The sequence below is a fragment of the Acomys minous genome (assembly GCF_964271855.1).
Source record: "Acomys minous genome assembly, chromosome: 6".
In the NCBI taxonomy this organism is placed as follows: domain Eukaryota; kingdom Metazoa; phylum Chordata; class Mammalia; order Rodentia; family Muridae; genus Acomys; species Acomys minous.
This window is the reverse complement of record NC_140487.1, coordinates 13,858,177-13,875,111: the sequence shown is the minus strand read 5'-3', so window position 1 is coordinate 13,875,111 and position 16,935 is coordinate 13,858,177. Positions and strand designations below refer to the sequence as shown.

The 16,935-nt window shown below is 38.8% G+C and overlaps 1 protein-coding gene and 1 long non-coding RNA gene across 3 annotated transcripts in view; one reads left to right on the top strand and one right to left on the bottom strand.

The window, feature by feature from the left end:
* Positions 1 to 8,481: 8,481 nt before the first annotated feature.
* Positions 8,482 to 12,381, bottom strand: SMIM30 (small integral membrane protein 30). Its single transcript, XM_084786315.1, has 3 exons — positions 12,297 to 12,381; positions 11,872 to 11,965; positions 8,482 to 11,434 (listed from the first exon to the last, which is right to left on the bottom strand). Exon 3 carries the CDS (start codon positions 11,403 to 11,405, stop codon positions 11,226 to 11,228), a length of 180 nt encoding a protein of 59 aa, XP_084642441.1. The 5' UTR covers positions 11,406 to 11,434; positions 11,872 to 11,965; positions 12,297 to 12,381; the 3' UTR covers positions 8,482 to 11,225.
* Positions 12,382 to 12,383: 2 nt separating this feature from the next.
* LOC311600059 overlaps positions 12,384 to 16,935 on the top strand; it is a 51,696-nt gene continuing 47,144 nt past the window's right edge. For both annotated transcript variants that reach the window (XR_014780121.1, XR_014780122.1), the window contains exon 1: positions 12,384 to 12,541. This is a non-coding gene — a long non-coding RNA (uncharacterized lncRNA). The remainder of the gene's footprint in view (positions 12,542 to 16,935) is intronic.

The following is a 16,935-nucleotide window of genomic DNA, read 5'->3' as shown; positions in this document are numbered from 1 at the left end:
CTCACGGGTGATGTTGCTTCTGTTTCTGATCACCTGCCTCACAGGACTCAGCTTTGAATTATTTCTGGCTCCTTCTTAAAGCTAAATCCTCAAACACATCTTCCCTTCATTGGACGTTGCTTGAAGGAGCACACCATGGCTTGCATATAAATACTAAGCATGATTTGGATGCTGGCAGTATCAAGAAAATTCTTATTTCCTTATGGGGACTGTTAGGGAGTGGCCCACATATGTTCATAAACGAGATGATGTTTTGAAGGTGGCTTTTGGTGTTTTTTTTATAAAGTATCTTAATTATGCCCAGACATTGGTTCAGGAAGTCATAGTACCTGGGTAAAAGCCCAGTACAAGAGTAAGATGGGCCAAACAAGTAACTCTTTGGTAATGCATTCATCGTGACTGCAGGTAAGCAGTGGAATACTATCTACATTTATCTGAGACACTTTTAGAAATATAGGACTTTGGCCCATGGTAGCATCTCTTTGCTTTTGTTTGACACAGCCTTGTCACTTGCATGGTGTGAAATGTGGCTTCCCTTGTGGTAATGTCATTTAAATGCTACTATGTGTTGTCCATTGCCTTGTGATTACCTAACAGAGAAAGAGAAAATACCAATTCACAATTGGTCTCAGGAAAGGAGGTCACACATCTGTCTGGAAAGAGAAAGCTCCCAATGAGGAATGCTACACAACAGTAGTGACGTCATCCTTAATTTTATACTCTGTTAACCCTAAAGACCCATTAGCCAAGGCCGCTATGTTTCTTTATGATTTTTGAGGAACTAAATTAAAAACAGAAGGAAATACAGACTGAACTTTCTTAAGGGCAAGTTAGGTTTGTAAGTGCTTGCAGTGAGAAAAAGACAATCTTCATTTCAAGATGTTTAGAGTGTAAGTGATAGATTTGATGGTAGATTGGAAGGAATGGGCGCAGCGGGACTGGTGTTGGGGGATGGTCTGATGTATTTTGATGTTAATCCTGCTTTCTGTCTGTGACCCACCTTTTGCTTAATAAAAAGCCATCCCACCTGGGCAGGACAAAGGAGACAGGTGGGACTAAGAGAGACAAACGAATTCTGGGAAGAAGAAGGACCACCACCAGGAGAAGGAGATCTGAAGGGAAGAGAGGCAGGCTGCCATGGGTTAGCTGGAGGAGAAGCACATGGCCCTCAGCATGGATGGAGAATCCAGCCCACATGAAGAACATGAGCAAGTATTTGGGATTATGGATGGGAGGTAACTTGATAGAAGTTATTAGAAGTAGAAGGCATGGGTTGAGTGAGACAGGGATCCCATGCCTGCCCCACTATGGGAGGCAAGTTAGAGGTTAACTAAGGCTATCTTAAAATATAACAAGTGTCTGTGTCTTGATTGATGACTAGCCGGGCCTACAAATAATATTTGTAATTAAAAAAAAAATAAACTGGTAGTAAAAAAAATGTTGATAAATAACTGTAAGGGTTTGATGCAATATACCAGACAAACCAATGCATTATGGATTCCAAAGGGCAGCTATCATTGACGCCCTTTAGGAAAAGTTTTGGGAGGGAAAGAGAACTGACAAAGTATACTAAAGTTGAGTTTGGAGGCCTGAGAAAGCATGTGCCTTTGGTATGTCTGGCAAGTTGTTTTTGCTGATGAACAGTATGAGTAGGGAAACAGGAGCAGTGCAGAAGAGATTGACCAATGGTTTACCTTTTAAAATGTAGTAAAACAGTACTCAGAGCATTAAATAATTCAGAAAATATAACAAAAATTTTAATAACTAACATAATTAGTCAAGTCCAGTAGACCATGTATAGAAATTTGTTAAAGGCATGCTAGTAAAATATAAATGATAAAGAATGTAATAAAAAAAATAAATGAATCTTAGACTGTCCTACCCAATACCTCAATGGGTAGCAGAACTACACTGAGATAGTAAGAGAGAACAGATCAGTAAGGATGCACTAGATTTTATGCTGAAAAAACGTAAGTGTGTACATTTGAGATATAGTTCTTTCTGCCACAGACAGAAGACATATCATCCTGAAATGGGGGTGAGGGTATTTGGAATGAAGACAAGTAGACATAGATTCCAGCTCAGTGTGGTCTGTTCCTGGTAGATAAAAAACAAAACAAAACAAAACAAAACAAAAAAACCCTGTAAGCAAAAAAAGAGATGGGGTAAGAGTCCTAAATACATGCAGTTCAAGCCTGAATCTATGAGAATAAGCCAGGTACACTGGAGTAAACTACCCTAGGCAGAGCAAGAAGCAGGTGAACATATGTGTAGTAGGAGTTTTGGTTTCTTTTAAAACTCAGTTATATTATGTAAATATGTTTTTGTTTCAATCTGAGGTGTGGGATATGGGGCTGCCTCATGTGGGCTCTGAAAAGGATGTGATCTTTGGCAGCTGCAGATAGTTTATTTGTGGGGACTCAGAGAGGGAATAAATGGCAGAGCCCAGAGAAAAAGAGAGGTGCTGGAGGAAGAGGGTGGTTGCTGTTCTCCCTGCTATTGTGTACCACCTCTGCGGGTTTGGCCGGGGTTGTGTTTGCTGTTATTGCTGTTTGATAAGATAAAGAAATGGAGGTATTCTGACGACAAAGATTGGACTCATCCCAAGGAAACTGATGAACCTAAACAGGAGGAAGTAGTCTAAAAAGATCTCACAACTAGCTTCCTTTCTTTCTGACCTGGTGTTGAGGTGTTGGAAGGGATTGGGGTAAATGGAGATAGACATACAAGAAACCCCAATAAAACAGATTAAAAAAAACAGCAACACATGTGGATGCCAAGTATGAGACAAGGAGGAAACAGAAGAGAATGCATGTGGATGTTTCTAGGAAGTAAGGCTAGAGGCTGTGAATGTTAGTGAGACTGGAAAAATAAAGAGTGGTGAGAAAGTGCTTTCTTCTAAGATTTAGGATTCTAAGGAACTCATAAAAACAAGAAAGCCGATAAAGGATTTGGTACTGGCATGTCTAACAATAGGATCAGATTTGTGTTTGTGGTTGTTCACGACAACCAGTGGTGGAATGTTCCTGTAGACTTTGCTGTCCAAAAAGCCTAAGTAGGAGGAAGACTTGAGGCCAAGAGTTCAAAGCTAGTCTAGGCAACGGAGTAAAATTCTTTCTTTTTAAAAAATGTTTATATTCTACATAATGGGATTTCTTATTGGTATTTTCATGCAAATATATTTCACACACACACACACACACACACACACACGCACACGCACACGCACACACACACACACACACACACACACACACACAATGTATTTTGATCATTTTCACATACCTCTGTTAAAAGATGGTCCAAGAATGGAGTTGTGAGAGAGGAATTCTGAATACTTGTGAGAAAACAAGAGTCTGGTGACCTCAGTTTTTTCAAAAACAGAGAATTATTCTTGGAACGTGCTTTTGTGCCTCTCATCAGTGTAATAGATAAGAATGAGTTTGCTTTACTCATTACAACTGGCTAATAGTATTAATTAATATCTCTATGGAAAAACATGGTTTTGCCACATGCAGCTTTCCCTTGTGATTGTATACTTTACTTATGAAAGACTTCTTAACCCTCAGAGTATAAATGGTCTGATGCTCTGAATGAAGTTTGCTATTTTATGAGACTTTTTAGGCTCCATTCTCCCAGGTTCACAGTGCCAACGAGAGTGGCAAACACACCCCCATTATTCTCTCTTCATTTTCAGTGATCCCTGTCCTCTTTCCAAACCAGAAATTCCATTTCTTATGGGGCCATTACAGTTGGGCTTGGAAAACATTGCAGAGGAATAAGATGGGAAGTCAGAAGACCAGCTAGGAGGTATGGCTGATCTTATCTCCATCATTACCACACTCTGAACTGAACTGGATAAAACCATGAGGATGGAAATGGGTGGATACTAGGGAAAATATGAAAGTGAACACATAGGATTTAGCAATGGGTCGAGTTTGGATCGAGGGAGAAAAAACTGTCTGCCCTAGTCACTGGGAAGCTGTGTTAGTCAAGTCTCACTTGCAGTTCCATGAGACTGAAAACTGCAAGGCTCCTCATTCGTGAATGTTGTTAGACCTATATTAGTCACCTTGTGGGCTGTTGGCTTTCAGTTGGAGTGGCAGAGCAATGGCTTCCTTTCATTCTTGCTTCTTGAGATAATCCCTAATCATTTCCATTCAGATCAGAAAATGAGCTGCCTCCACACAACTGAACTGAATAAAAAAAAATCAACCAAAGTACTAAACTGCCAATGAGGAGTTGGAAGACAGAAACAGCTTCTCATTGCTTCTGACTAAAAATGGGTAATTGGAATACTATCAACCCATTAGTAATCCTTACTACTTTTGGGAATAAGGAACACAACTTCATGAGGCCACAAAATCCTATTACAAGGAAGCCTTGTAGAGACTTCTGACATAATTTAGGCAACAAACAAGCACACAAACACCCCAACTGTAGAGACTTGGAAGGTGTTGTCTGTGGGAAGGATTGCAAGCTTTGTCACAGGTGAAAGCAGTCTTGGTGGGCTCTGCCCTTGGACACACCATGGATACTCCCTGAGATTAACCTTGAGATAGACTGGGAGGAGCCATCCTGGACCTGGAATTCAGGAAGTGGACCGGGCGACTCCACCTGGATTATTGTGTTTCTATTTGACCCTCGATGGGAGGAGGAGACTGGCCTTTACACGTGAGAGACAGACAGGTGGAGAAGACGAGAGGGGCAGCAGGTTCGGACTGAGCTCCAGCGCACGTGGATCAGGAAAAGGATCAGTGAACAGGCCTGACCAGCCCACAGGCCAGAGACACCTAGGGACCCTTTCTGTGGAACAGATAGCGGAAGGTTCACTCTTGTTTCCCTTTAACCTTTTTTCCCTCTTGAGTAAGATAGTTGGGTTGTGTAATAAAGTTTAATTGTTAAGAAACAGAGCCAACAGTTGTCTGACAAAGCCTTACACAAAGAAGTGCAAGCTAGCACATAACATACTAAGACTAATAAAATTGTTTTACAGTGATGTCCAATGCTCTGAGAGAAAGTTATTCTTACAAATCGTGTAAGATAAAACGTGACATAGTTTCCATTCTTGGTGAACTTGCCTTCTATATTCTTTTGCACAGTGATTTATGCACATTTAACTAGAGCATAATTATCTTGACTAATATTGTGAAATAGGGTATTTATAATTCTAGTATTTAACAAAGTGCTTCATGATTTGTTCTTTACAAATACTTAACCTTCCTGTCTATACCATTTCACAATATCATTCCAGATTATAAAAAAACATCAACTAATATTTTCAATTTTTAATCATTCATAAATAATATTCACCAGAAATGAGCATTGTACCTTATACTTTGCCAGTGAGAAATGAAGCAACATTTTTGTAGCACATTTAATAGCAATCATATTTTTTGCAGAAAATATTTAGATAACTGATGTTACTAAAATTTAGAAAACCTAAATGTGCTGTTCTGCAAATGTTTGTAGGCTTGATTCTGTTTTCATACAATTAGAAAATCATGTTAAGGCTAGTCAATCAAACTAAGAGCTCCTTTTCTATAATCATGGGAATCATACATTAACTTTTAATTTGCTTATATATTTCTTTAAAAATATTTTATTTTATGTGAACAGGTGTTTTGCCTGCACATGAAGTATTTTGCCTGTAAACCTCATGAATACACAATATCTTAGAGGCTGAAAGAGGGCACCGATCCCCTGGAACTGGAGTTATACATGGCTGTGACTCATAATATGGGTGCCAGGAATTGAACCTAGATTCTCTGAAGAAAAGCAAGTGCTCTTAACTGGTGAACTCTTTCTTTAGCCCCAGTTTGCTTATATCTTTATGGCTTTCAGTGAGTTAAGAATGAAGTATCTTTTCAGGTGAACAGGCAAAACAAAATTTCATGTCTCTTCTTAAATGGTCCAAGCAGTTACTGCAAAGCATTCATTATGCTACTGTTGAGCACATTAAATACTTGGCACTTCAATGTTAGCACACAAATGTTAGCATCATGTGACATGGATAGTGACGCCATCACTAAGAAGGTACTTCAGTATGTACTCAAAGACATGCTTTGTAAAAAGTATCTTGTATTCATAGGGTGTAATTGTCATCTTAGAGGCTTACTGCTGAATAATCTCACGCTTTCTTGTTCTTTCTGAACTCCGGCTGGTTCAATTCAATTGTTGTGGCTCACACTCCTCTTCAAGCTGCCTGATTCAATCTGGCTTCTCTCAGCTTCTGACTGGCCTCATACAAACTTTTGACAGTATGTGCTAATTTCCCAGCTCCTTCTTATTCTCTGGTTCATTCTGTTTACCTGCATCTAGTTTGTTCTCTCTCTGCAACTGGTCTATGTACAACTGTCGATAAAATTGTTTCTAAGCTTAATGAACTGAACTGTCTTACACACTGCACTGCCTCTCAAGTGACTCCCCACTGGCTGGACTCTAGACTGACTGGACTCAAATTCACTAAACTCCACTGTGAACTGACTGACTCCCAACTTACTGAGATCAAGTCAACTGCTGGAACTGAATGAATTGATTCAACTCTACCTCTCTCTGTGCTGCTCTCTTATTACCTTTCTTTCCTGCCTGTTCTTATGAGAGTTGGGCATTTCCTGTCTCTGACTCATTCTGTCAAATCTTTCTCTGATTTATCACTTTGTCCCTCAATTAGATGTCACTTTTGAACATGGCTGCTTCCATCTGGGATTAAAGGTTCATTAAGGGTGTGTCTGTATTCCAGGCAGAGGAAGTAAAGGTATGTCATTTCAGCCAGATCACATAGGCCGAGGTTGTCTTTGAATGTGATCCCTTGCCAGAGTTTCAGATGGGTGCCGGGAATGGAACCTAGATAGCCATGTTGCTGGATTAAATTTTCTCTACATCTTCCTCCTTTCTGTTTAAGCTAGAACTTGTACAGTTTATCTATTACAATAGAAACAATTATCAATCCCATAAACTTAGGAGTCCAAATGTCCTTATGAAGATCCATTGATACAATGCTTATTTATAACTGCAGTCCTGATCATCTGTCCTTCAGCAAATGCCTATTTTCAGCAGTTGTCCAATCTGCCAGTCTGATTTGTCCTTCTCAGCCAGTTTGTTGACTGTCCCTATGAAGGAGGCACCAGCTTTTTGTATCATCTGTGTTGTTGTCTTTCTGTGTCTCTTCCATCCTTGAGTCATGCCTTTCATGTGGAAGCTTCTCTTATTCAGATCTGATCTTTATCAATTTTGATGGAACCCCATAGTCTTTCATCACCTGTGGAAATACAGGCAAAACCTCTTCCCCAAGGTCACACATTTCCTGACTTACATTTTGATGTTAAAACATCTTTAGAGTATACACATTGATATAATTCAGCAGTTTTGTTTTTTGTTTCCTTTCTACAATCCAGTGTCTTTTGGCTAATTTTATTCTCCATTTCTGTTTATGAACATAGAATTAGATCTTTATGAATCCACACATAAACTAGTCACTTAGGTATTCCAATTCCATATCTAGCTCCAATCCAGCAAGCTGGCCTTCTCACACATATAAGCATAAAAAGAACAAGCTGTTTTACAGAAGATATCAGTAAACAGTGTCCTCAATATTTAGCTTAGTTTTCTCTAGTTGTTTTGGAAGTTACTGACAGGAAATGCCTGACTCATGTTTCTTGTTGTTAGGGTATGGGGTACAAGGTAACCCCCTTAAGGAGTTTCCGGTTGATAAGACTTTACCTGAAATATCTCTTGATGATCTGCATTCATTAGTGCAATCCAATGTCTACCCTTCACCACACCTTCTAGAAATCCTCGAAGGCTGAGGTCTTCTAGAGCAGTCTCTAGGAATGCCTTGTCTACAATCCTTTTTCAAATGACCTTGTCTCACACAGCCAAAACAATGGACATTTTGATATCTAGGATTATTGGCCATTGATGCCCAATTTTACATAGTCAATAGGATCAATATCAGCAGTAGTTTGAATCCATGGGTACTGATCAAGCTGTTAAAGGTCTAAGAACTTTTATACACTCTGCATTTGCTGGTGAATAAAAGGTATTTTTACAATGCTGAAACAAAGGAAAAAGTAAAAATTCTTAGCAATTGAACAAAAGATACAAAGAAAAAGTAAATGACAAATTTTTAATTGAGATGAATACAATTGTAGAGTTAGTGAATTTGAGGCCAGAGTACTAGAAATTACCCAATATGAATACAGAAAACAGGCTAAAAACTTGTTATGTCTACAGAAAATCTTTTACTATTGGGTCAATGGAGTCCAAAAATGAAAGAAGTGGTCAGGCTGAGAAATATCAGAAGAAATAGTTGAGAAATTTTTCCTAAGTTTTGGAGAAACCTCCCCAGAAATTTCTAAATTTCATAACTCAGAAATCCCCATCTATAATAAACTAAGACCCCCACACCAAGATACATTATATCCCACCTTCTGCAGAGTAAAACTAAGGTCCTGAAAGCAGTGAGACAGAAATCAAAAGCACTGGCAAGGACTTTACATTCTTTATTTATTGTTTCTGCTTTTTAACTGAACACAGCCTTTCTAACTAACAGAACATTTATCAGACATCAGACGTTGTGCCAGGCACTCAAGGGACACCTGTCAATCCTGCTTCACTAACCGCAGCATTCTCTCTGTAAGCAATGTAATGAATTGCACAATTGGAAAATATCTGAGCTTGAGAGCAAATGAACAAACCAAGCAGAAAATTGTAACTGTTGATTCCAAGATTGGCTTTAGCTCTGCAAATTTTTGTGAAACATATCTGAAAACATTAATGTGTATAGTTATTTAGTTGGAAGAAAAAAATCAAAAGTATTTATCAGGTTCTCAGAGATGCTGATGATTAAGATCAGCTATAAGACTTTCCTTTTTTTGTTATTTTGTGTGTGGTATGCATGAGTGTGTACACATGGAGGGCAGAACACTGAGGCTTTCTTCACTTTAGTTTATTTTTGGGAGCAGGGCCTCTCACTGAACCTGGAACTCAATAATGAATTGGCTAGTGGCTAGGCAGCAAGCCCTAGGGTTACACCTGCCTCTGTAGCCCTAGGGTGGGGATTTTAGGCATGTGCTGCTTTACCAGGTTGGTTGATAGTTTATTATACTTGGAATGGAAGGCACTATTATCAACTGAGCCACTTTTCAGCCCAGGTTTCTGTTTTTAGGAAAAATCATATAGTTTAACTAAAAAATGACCACCACCTCCACTTTAAAATTATATTAAACAGTTAATAACTTAGTGTATGTCAGAGGCTGGGAGCATGCCCAGGTATCATGGAAAGGTGTGGATGTCATAGCGTTGTGGGAATTGATTCTCTTTTCCACTCTGTAGACACCGAGGATCAAGCTCAGGCCATCAGTGAATGTAAGCATCTTTACCCACTGAGTCACCTCCTTGGCCTAGTGAGGCTATTTTTAGAAAGCATATCTCCCTACCTCTGCTTTTAAGAATAAAATAGGAAATGGCAGTTTTTGAAAACTTTTTTTTCTTTTGAGTATTTTTGGAAATACACTGCTGGTAAACACTGCTTTCCTGTATTCTTATTTTCAATATTCTAAAAATAGTTTCTGGAGTTGACTAAATGACTGTGACTTAAATATGCTTTACATTTGATTTTTCCCATCCTGCAAAAGTTGAGACTTGCAAGAAAGCTAAGTCAGCTTTAATAAGCTGGTATACAAAAGATGTTCCCTTTTTCCTAAGCATGCACAAACAAGTTTTATTAAATGCCAGTTTATCCAAATAAAGTTTATTGGTATCTTTTCTGGTGAAAAGATAAAATACCTTCCAAAGCAGTCAACGTAGTTTGTTTCCATGTCTTTGTAATGTAAACATTCCGCACTACTTTTTATATTAACCAAAACGCCTGGCAAGCCACATCAATTCATTTGAGGAAAGGTTCTATGTACAAGATTTTACTTGCTGCAGCCTCTTTCCTGCAGAAGTTAAGGCTCTTAAGGTTATCTGGAGAGCAAGAGATTGGACAATGCATTTTGGGAACAACTTGATTATCTACCTTCATTGAAAACATAGATTAGTTTGATTTACGAGACTATTTCCTTCTGGCCAAAGGCTCTTAATCAAATAAAGGGCTGAAGACTATTGCCAAGCGTAGTGCTTCATGCTCCACTCTCCCTATTGCTATGTAATACAAACTGAGACTTAGGAATTAAAGTTGGGTCTTACATAAGGACTTGAAGTGACTGAGTACCAACAGGTTTGAGTAGTTTTTCTTGAATCTATGACATTCAAAACACAGATTCTAACACAAATATTTGTCCAGACCGAACAATGTTAATTTGAAACCCCTGTAATCTGTTGGTTTTTAGGCTCTTTGAATTACTAGGGCAAAGAAGGTACATCCATTTAGTTGGTGTTCAGATCAATGCAGGCCAATACGTTTGCTTTTGTATTTGTGATTTCCTACCAGAGGCCTCTTCTATTTCAAAGATGCCCATTTCTCACCTATCGTGATCCTTTAGGTAAGGTAATTAGTTCCTCTTCACATAGCTTACAAATAATTAGTCCATGATAGATACAAGCAGACAGAAAAAAATAGACCAATTGATGATATAATGGATATGTATTTGATACAGTACTTCTCACAAAGGAGATGTTGCTCAATTAATATAAAGCTATTTCTTTTAACAAACATTTTTTCCATTTTAGTATTAGATATGTTCAGTAAATTTTTATTAAATTTTTTCTCAGACATAAAAATTTCAATTTTTGGCTATTTAATATCTAAGTACAATATCACTTAGGGAGAGATAAAGCAGAAACATTAAAAAAAAAAAGTCAAAACAAAATAAACAAGAGAGAAATGGAGAAAAGATTCCCAGAATTCAAGAGGCAGTGATTGTAATAGCAGTATTGATTCACTAGCAAACACTTCCTTCTTCCAATTTCATGTGCTTTGACAATCTGAAAGCATGAAATAATACTTATGCAAACTTAAGCCCTCTTATTTTGTCCCCTTCCCAAGCAGCAAATACAAATTATAGACCACATTGTTTGTGCGTTCTGTTGTTAAGAGCCCCTCTTCACCTCCATCTGCTCCCATCTTATAGAAAACAACTAAGAACAAGAAACCACTCTCTGAATGGTAATTCTCTTGCTGGGAACAGAAGAGACCAAACGAAACATTGGGTTTGGCCTCAAGAGCACAATGGTTTTCAGTGCGGTCAGGGTGAAGTCTAATTCAGAAGAGCCCTTCAGAGTCATATCTGTCCATTTCGCTTCCTTGCATAGATCCCCAGGCATGCACAGATGCCCGTAATGCTGAGAACCACACCGAGTAACAGAGCAATTGCATCCCCAGCTTCCACTGCTTCAACAGCAGGCAGAACCAAAAGCAGGGAAGTCAGGACTAAGATCAACTGTGTTGACACTGAATTCATGATGTTTCAATCTTGAGGGCTGAACTTTTCTAGAAATTAAACGTGAAAACAAAAGAAACTGTTAAAAAGGCTTACTTTCTTGAACGACAATATAAATACGCAACAGTCTTTTAAACTGGAGTTTGAGAATCATTTCAGCTTTGTCATTTCACACATGACAAAACTAAGGAAGTGTACTTAAAGACAGTCATTCGAGGTTAACCTCGTGACAACACCCTAGCCAGGGAAGTTCCAACAGTAATTCCAACAGGATATGCAGCCACCAAACCGAAACTGGACGGCTGTACATCATTAAGGCAAGAGGAAAAAAAAATGCACAAGGCATTTGAAAACTTAAAATACCTTAATAAGTAAAAATCACATTTTCTTAGCATGTTTCCTATCGAGAAAATGTAGGCAAATCTGGCAAATGTCAAACAACACACTATGTAACTCTGTGAAGTTGCAAGGAATTAAAAAGACTTACCAAAACAATGGTATATGCAAAGTTCTATCCAAAATGAGATATTCCCTCTCCCGAGCTCCGGATGCTGAGGCTAAGAGGTTACCCGTGACACAGCCTATTAGGGTGGGGAAAAGAATTTAATCATTATTTTAGAGAGGAAGCTAAAGTCAGTGAGAAACGACGTGCAAGGAAAGAAATGGGAAATGAGTACAGAAAACACTCCCTAACAGTTCGTTCAAACAGAGACTAGTAGATCTAAAGTTAGTTCTCACACACAGACAGCTAAACGAAACCAAACCGAGAAGCAAATTCGTCCCAAGATCTGACATAAAGATCTGGAAAAGAATTGTTCCCTTGCCCTTGGAGGGTGCAAATTTGGCGTTTTACAACTATCTACATTCGGGTAATTAATCAGAGAATCCCGGGGAGCGGAGTTTGTACCTTACCTGACGGAAAGCAGCCATTATAGGAATGGCGAGCAGGGCGGAGTCGCCAGACTACATTTCCCACAATCCCCGCTTCTTATTCCCGTCATGCACGGCGCGCTCTGCGAATGCTGGCTGAGGAACAAGATCTACAAGCTGCAGGAGTGGAAAGGTTGCGCCACGTGCGAGCTGCCCTACATTGCCGTCCTGTTTCACTGTTAATGAGAGGTTAAGTGTTTTCCAAGGAAAGGTTTAAGGAGTTCGTGGTAAGACTAACGAAACAACACGTGTTTTCTGCCTTTTACAGGATTTCTAGACTCATAAATATGTCCTTATAGCACTCTGAAATGGAGAGGTTACTGTGGAAGAGGGTAGCTGTCTAGAGCCCTCTGGGATGCTTTCAAACCAGCGGCCTTCCAACATTTTTGCAGCAGGAAAACAAAAAAACAAATCCCTGACAGCATATTCCAAATGTGCCTAATGATATTTGCTAAAATTTTTTTGAAAGCAATGGGGAAATAAGCACATTTAGTCAGAGAGTTTGTAAAATATTGAATCACTTGTGGTGCAAAACAAGTTTAGAAAATATGGTTTCAGCGCTAGAGCCAGATCTTTTCCGATTCAAGTTCTTGTCTTCCTCAGAATGCGCATTCTCCACAGCATCCCAATATTATAAGATGTCGAATTAGTGCTTTAAACCATCACAAGAATTATTCATTTGCGTCTGTAAGTATTAACACTGAAAGGTTCTTGAAGGCTGTTACGCGTGATCCATACTAAATGGTCCTAGTCCTCTGGCGTGAGTGCTTCATAGGTTCTGGCAATTGGTCATCCTCCTGTTGTAGGTTACTCACAATGCAGAGGTAGAGGTAACTGAGCTTGTCCTGATAAAACCATGTGGATAATGTGGGTACATTCAATTCAGTGTTGATAATCAGCAAGTATTCTTGTGTTGTTGGTTCCCCGTTCAAACGCGATCATAGCTCTCTATAGACTCAAAGCTTCTGGTTCCTAAAACACATCTAGAAGGTACTTTAGTAACATTTGTTAATAACAATCATTTAATTAAATGAATGTGTCAAGATTTTACAGGAGACACAAAGGTGGCAAACACCCTAAAGCAAGGTGTCTGACAGGTTGACAGTGCTGTTTCTCTAAAGTTGATTATTTTAACAAATTCATTCTAATTGCTGTTGTCTTGTGTTGCCTTTGGCTCTGTATCTTTCCTACCAATTAGTTTTGAAGTAGAACCTATTTTTTTTTTTATTGCCTCCAAAATACCCTCCAACATTCAACGTTTCCATTTGAGAAATTTTATTTTTCCTTATGTGTTTATTTCATCTAGAGGAAATCTGCAGACTGAAGTTAGTTAGTGCTGGTACCACTTGTTTTGTTTCTGGGTTAGCCAATATTTCATGATTGAGTTTGAAGTTTGAAGAATCCATGCATGGTGAAGATGCCCAGCTTTTAAGTTATTGTAGACACAACTTAACAAATGACTTGGGCTGTCTCTAAAAGAATAGCGCAAATTTGTGTAGGGATGTTTTGAGCTCAAATATAGTTGTAAGCTGAAGCAGCTTAAATTTTGCTAATTCCATGCCACCCATATCTGCTAGTTACAGCCATGCTTTCAGGTTAGATACCATTCTAATTCTGTTTTTTCTTCTTTCCGCTCTAACCAGTCTGTTTTTCTCTTAATGTCAATTTACTCTTTTGCTTAGAAACTCCAGTTCCACCATATCAGACAAAAGCTCAAGTTACAAATCTCAGTCCTACTGCATTTGCCTTCGATGCGGTTCCACCCCTCATGTGCTCTTTCCATTTTGTTCACATTTAATGTCCCACTGGTTTGTAAACAGACAGATTTGCTCTTTCCTATCAACACTTTGCCCGTGCTCTTTTCTCTGCCAGCAATACTTCCCAACACATTTGTCACAGTTATTCTTTTTTTTTTTTTTTTTTTTTTTTTTTTGGTTTTTCGAGACAGAGTTTCTCTGTATAGCCTTGGCTGTCCTGGACTCACTTTGTAGACCAGGCTGGCCTCGAACTCACAGCGATCCGTCCGCCTCTGCCTCCCGAGGGCTGGGACTAAAGGCGTGCGCCACCACGCCCGGTCACAGTTATTCTTAACATCAGTCAGGGCTCAGAGCTTTGTTCAAGCTTCGCATTCATCTCTGATTATCTTACTTAAAACAAATCACGAAACCAAACAAACTCCACCATTATATTATGTAGGTAAACAAAAATACACGCACGTGAAAATTCTATGAAAGGTAGAAGTGTTTTCATTTTGTCCAGGAGTGAGTTTTCTGCTATTAGGATAGTAACCTGTGTGGTAGACACTTAGTGGGAATCTTGTGAGTGAATGAATAAGGATAGTACAATACCAAAGCACTATTGCTATATAGTCACCTTTTCTGGTCATAGTAGAAAGTATCTTACAAGTAAGAAGTTTGCTTTGGGACTAATCTATGAAAGTGCCTAGCCTGATGTTATTTTGAATCTTTATCCAGAGTTAGTTATCATATATATTTTCTATGTAGCTTTATTAATAACAAGATGTATTTGAGGGTATGAGAAGCAATAAAATCCGAAACAAGATTCTGTATATAATATTCTATACTTGTTTTCTCTGCTCAGATTCCTAAAATATATTCATTGAGGCAACCTAAATTGCCTCATTAAATATTTAGAGTGACAGAATCCAGAATTTAGTCTTGCAATTCAAGAAATCTAAGCCAATGCCATTTCCACTAAAATAGAGATCAATGGTAGGCAGTGATACGGACAAAGACCACTGCAGAAGCCACTTATCTCAGCAGTGGAAAATAAATTTCCCAATCAGTCAGTACTAAGAAACAATATTGAAGAAGAAACGAGAGGTGGTTTTTGCCTGTTTTATAACCATTAGAAATGAGTCACACTGATAGGCCCTGCAGGGAAGGCTGCTCTGGGAATTCAGCAGAGGAGGCAGAATATGCCTACATGAGGATCTTGCAGTGAATCGTGGGTGTCAGGGAATTCATAAAGTCCAGACTTTCTCATTAGTAATTGAGCCAAACCAACTGAGTAGAAGCGTGCTAGTGAGATTTCACAATTAAAAAGGACTAACTCAGAGTTAGTCAGTATTTCCCATCAGTAATGGATATTTGTCACTGAAAACATTGTCTTAGGATAGCCAATCATTACAGTAACCAGATAGGATATACATTTTCTAGAGTTATGTAGCTGGTTAAAACAAAACAGAACAAAACAAACAAACCAAACCAAATACAAGGAACAAATTCCAGTACCTGCTGACTCTAAATTCCTATTGTAGTATTAGTTTACAGAGGATGTGTAGGCTAAAGAGTTATTTTGTGTGTAGAACCAGGAATCATCTAGATTCATGGCAGATGTGGACCTGTCTCATCAGTGAACTATAGTAATGTGGGAATCAAGTTGTCAGCATCATGCAATAAACGTTCACCTGGGAAGGGGTTCTCAATGAGGAATGGTCCAGATTAGGTCGTCTGTGGACATGGCTCTGGATTAGAGATATGGATACTCACTCTAACTGTATGCAGCACCATTCAGGATCTGGGGCCTGGACCGAATAAAAACACAACCCGGTAACTGGCAAGCATTCATTAGTTCATTCACTCTCTGTTCTTCACTGTGAATTTGATTAGCTGCTTTAAGTACTTATCAGCTTGATTTCCCTGTAATGATGGACTGTTACCTGGAACTGTAGCTGAAATAAACCCCTTTGATCCCAAATTGCAGCAACAGGAAGTGAAGCCAGGAGTGTTGTCAAGGAAGAGAGGGCATCTCTACTAGTAAGTACGGCAGACTTAAGTTTTATTCAATTTCATGTGCTCCTAATTGAGAACACCTATATGAGACAAAGTGATAGTTTCTTGAGGTGAGATATTATATAGTATTTTATCTACAATAATGGACTGATAGATTTTGGAGATCATAGCCACTTGTCACAAAATTCACCTTTGTCCCTTATCTAGAAATACAAATTATACAGCTTCTTATTATAGTTTTAAATGGTTTAAATAATGTAATTGATACATAATATTCCTATATATTAATTAGATAATTATAGTAATTATTAAAAGTAAAAATATAAACCTCTAATATGTGAAAATTGAATTATAATTTAATTAATTTAAACAGTAACACATTTTTTGGTTCAGATGCATCTTTTAAACTTTAAAAAATTTTTATGTTTTTAAAGTTTTAATTTGTTTACTTTACATTCTGATTGTAGCCCCCTCCCTCATCTCCTCCTGGCCTCCCCCTTCTACCCTCATTCTCCCTCTTTCCTCCTCTAGTCCTCAGAAAGAGGGACTCTCCTCCATTATCATCTGACTTCAGCCTATCAAATCTCTTCTGGACTGCCTGCATCCTTTTCTTCTGTTGCCTGGCAAGGCTGCCCCATCAGAGGGAAGTGGTCAATGTGTGGCGGCCAGAGTCCATGTCAGAGGTAGCCTGTCTTTGCCATATTGTAGGACCCACAAGGAAACTGTACTGCCTATCTACTACATCTGAACAGAGGGTCTAGGTCCTCACCGTGCACGGTTGGTACATAAGTCCCTGAAGTAACTGCCCCCTCCCCCAGATCTGTTGGCTCCATTGGTCTCTTTGTGAACTCCTGTTGCATCCAGGT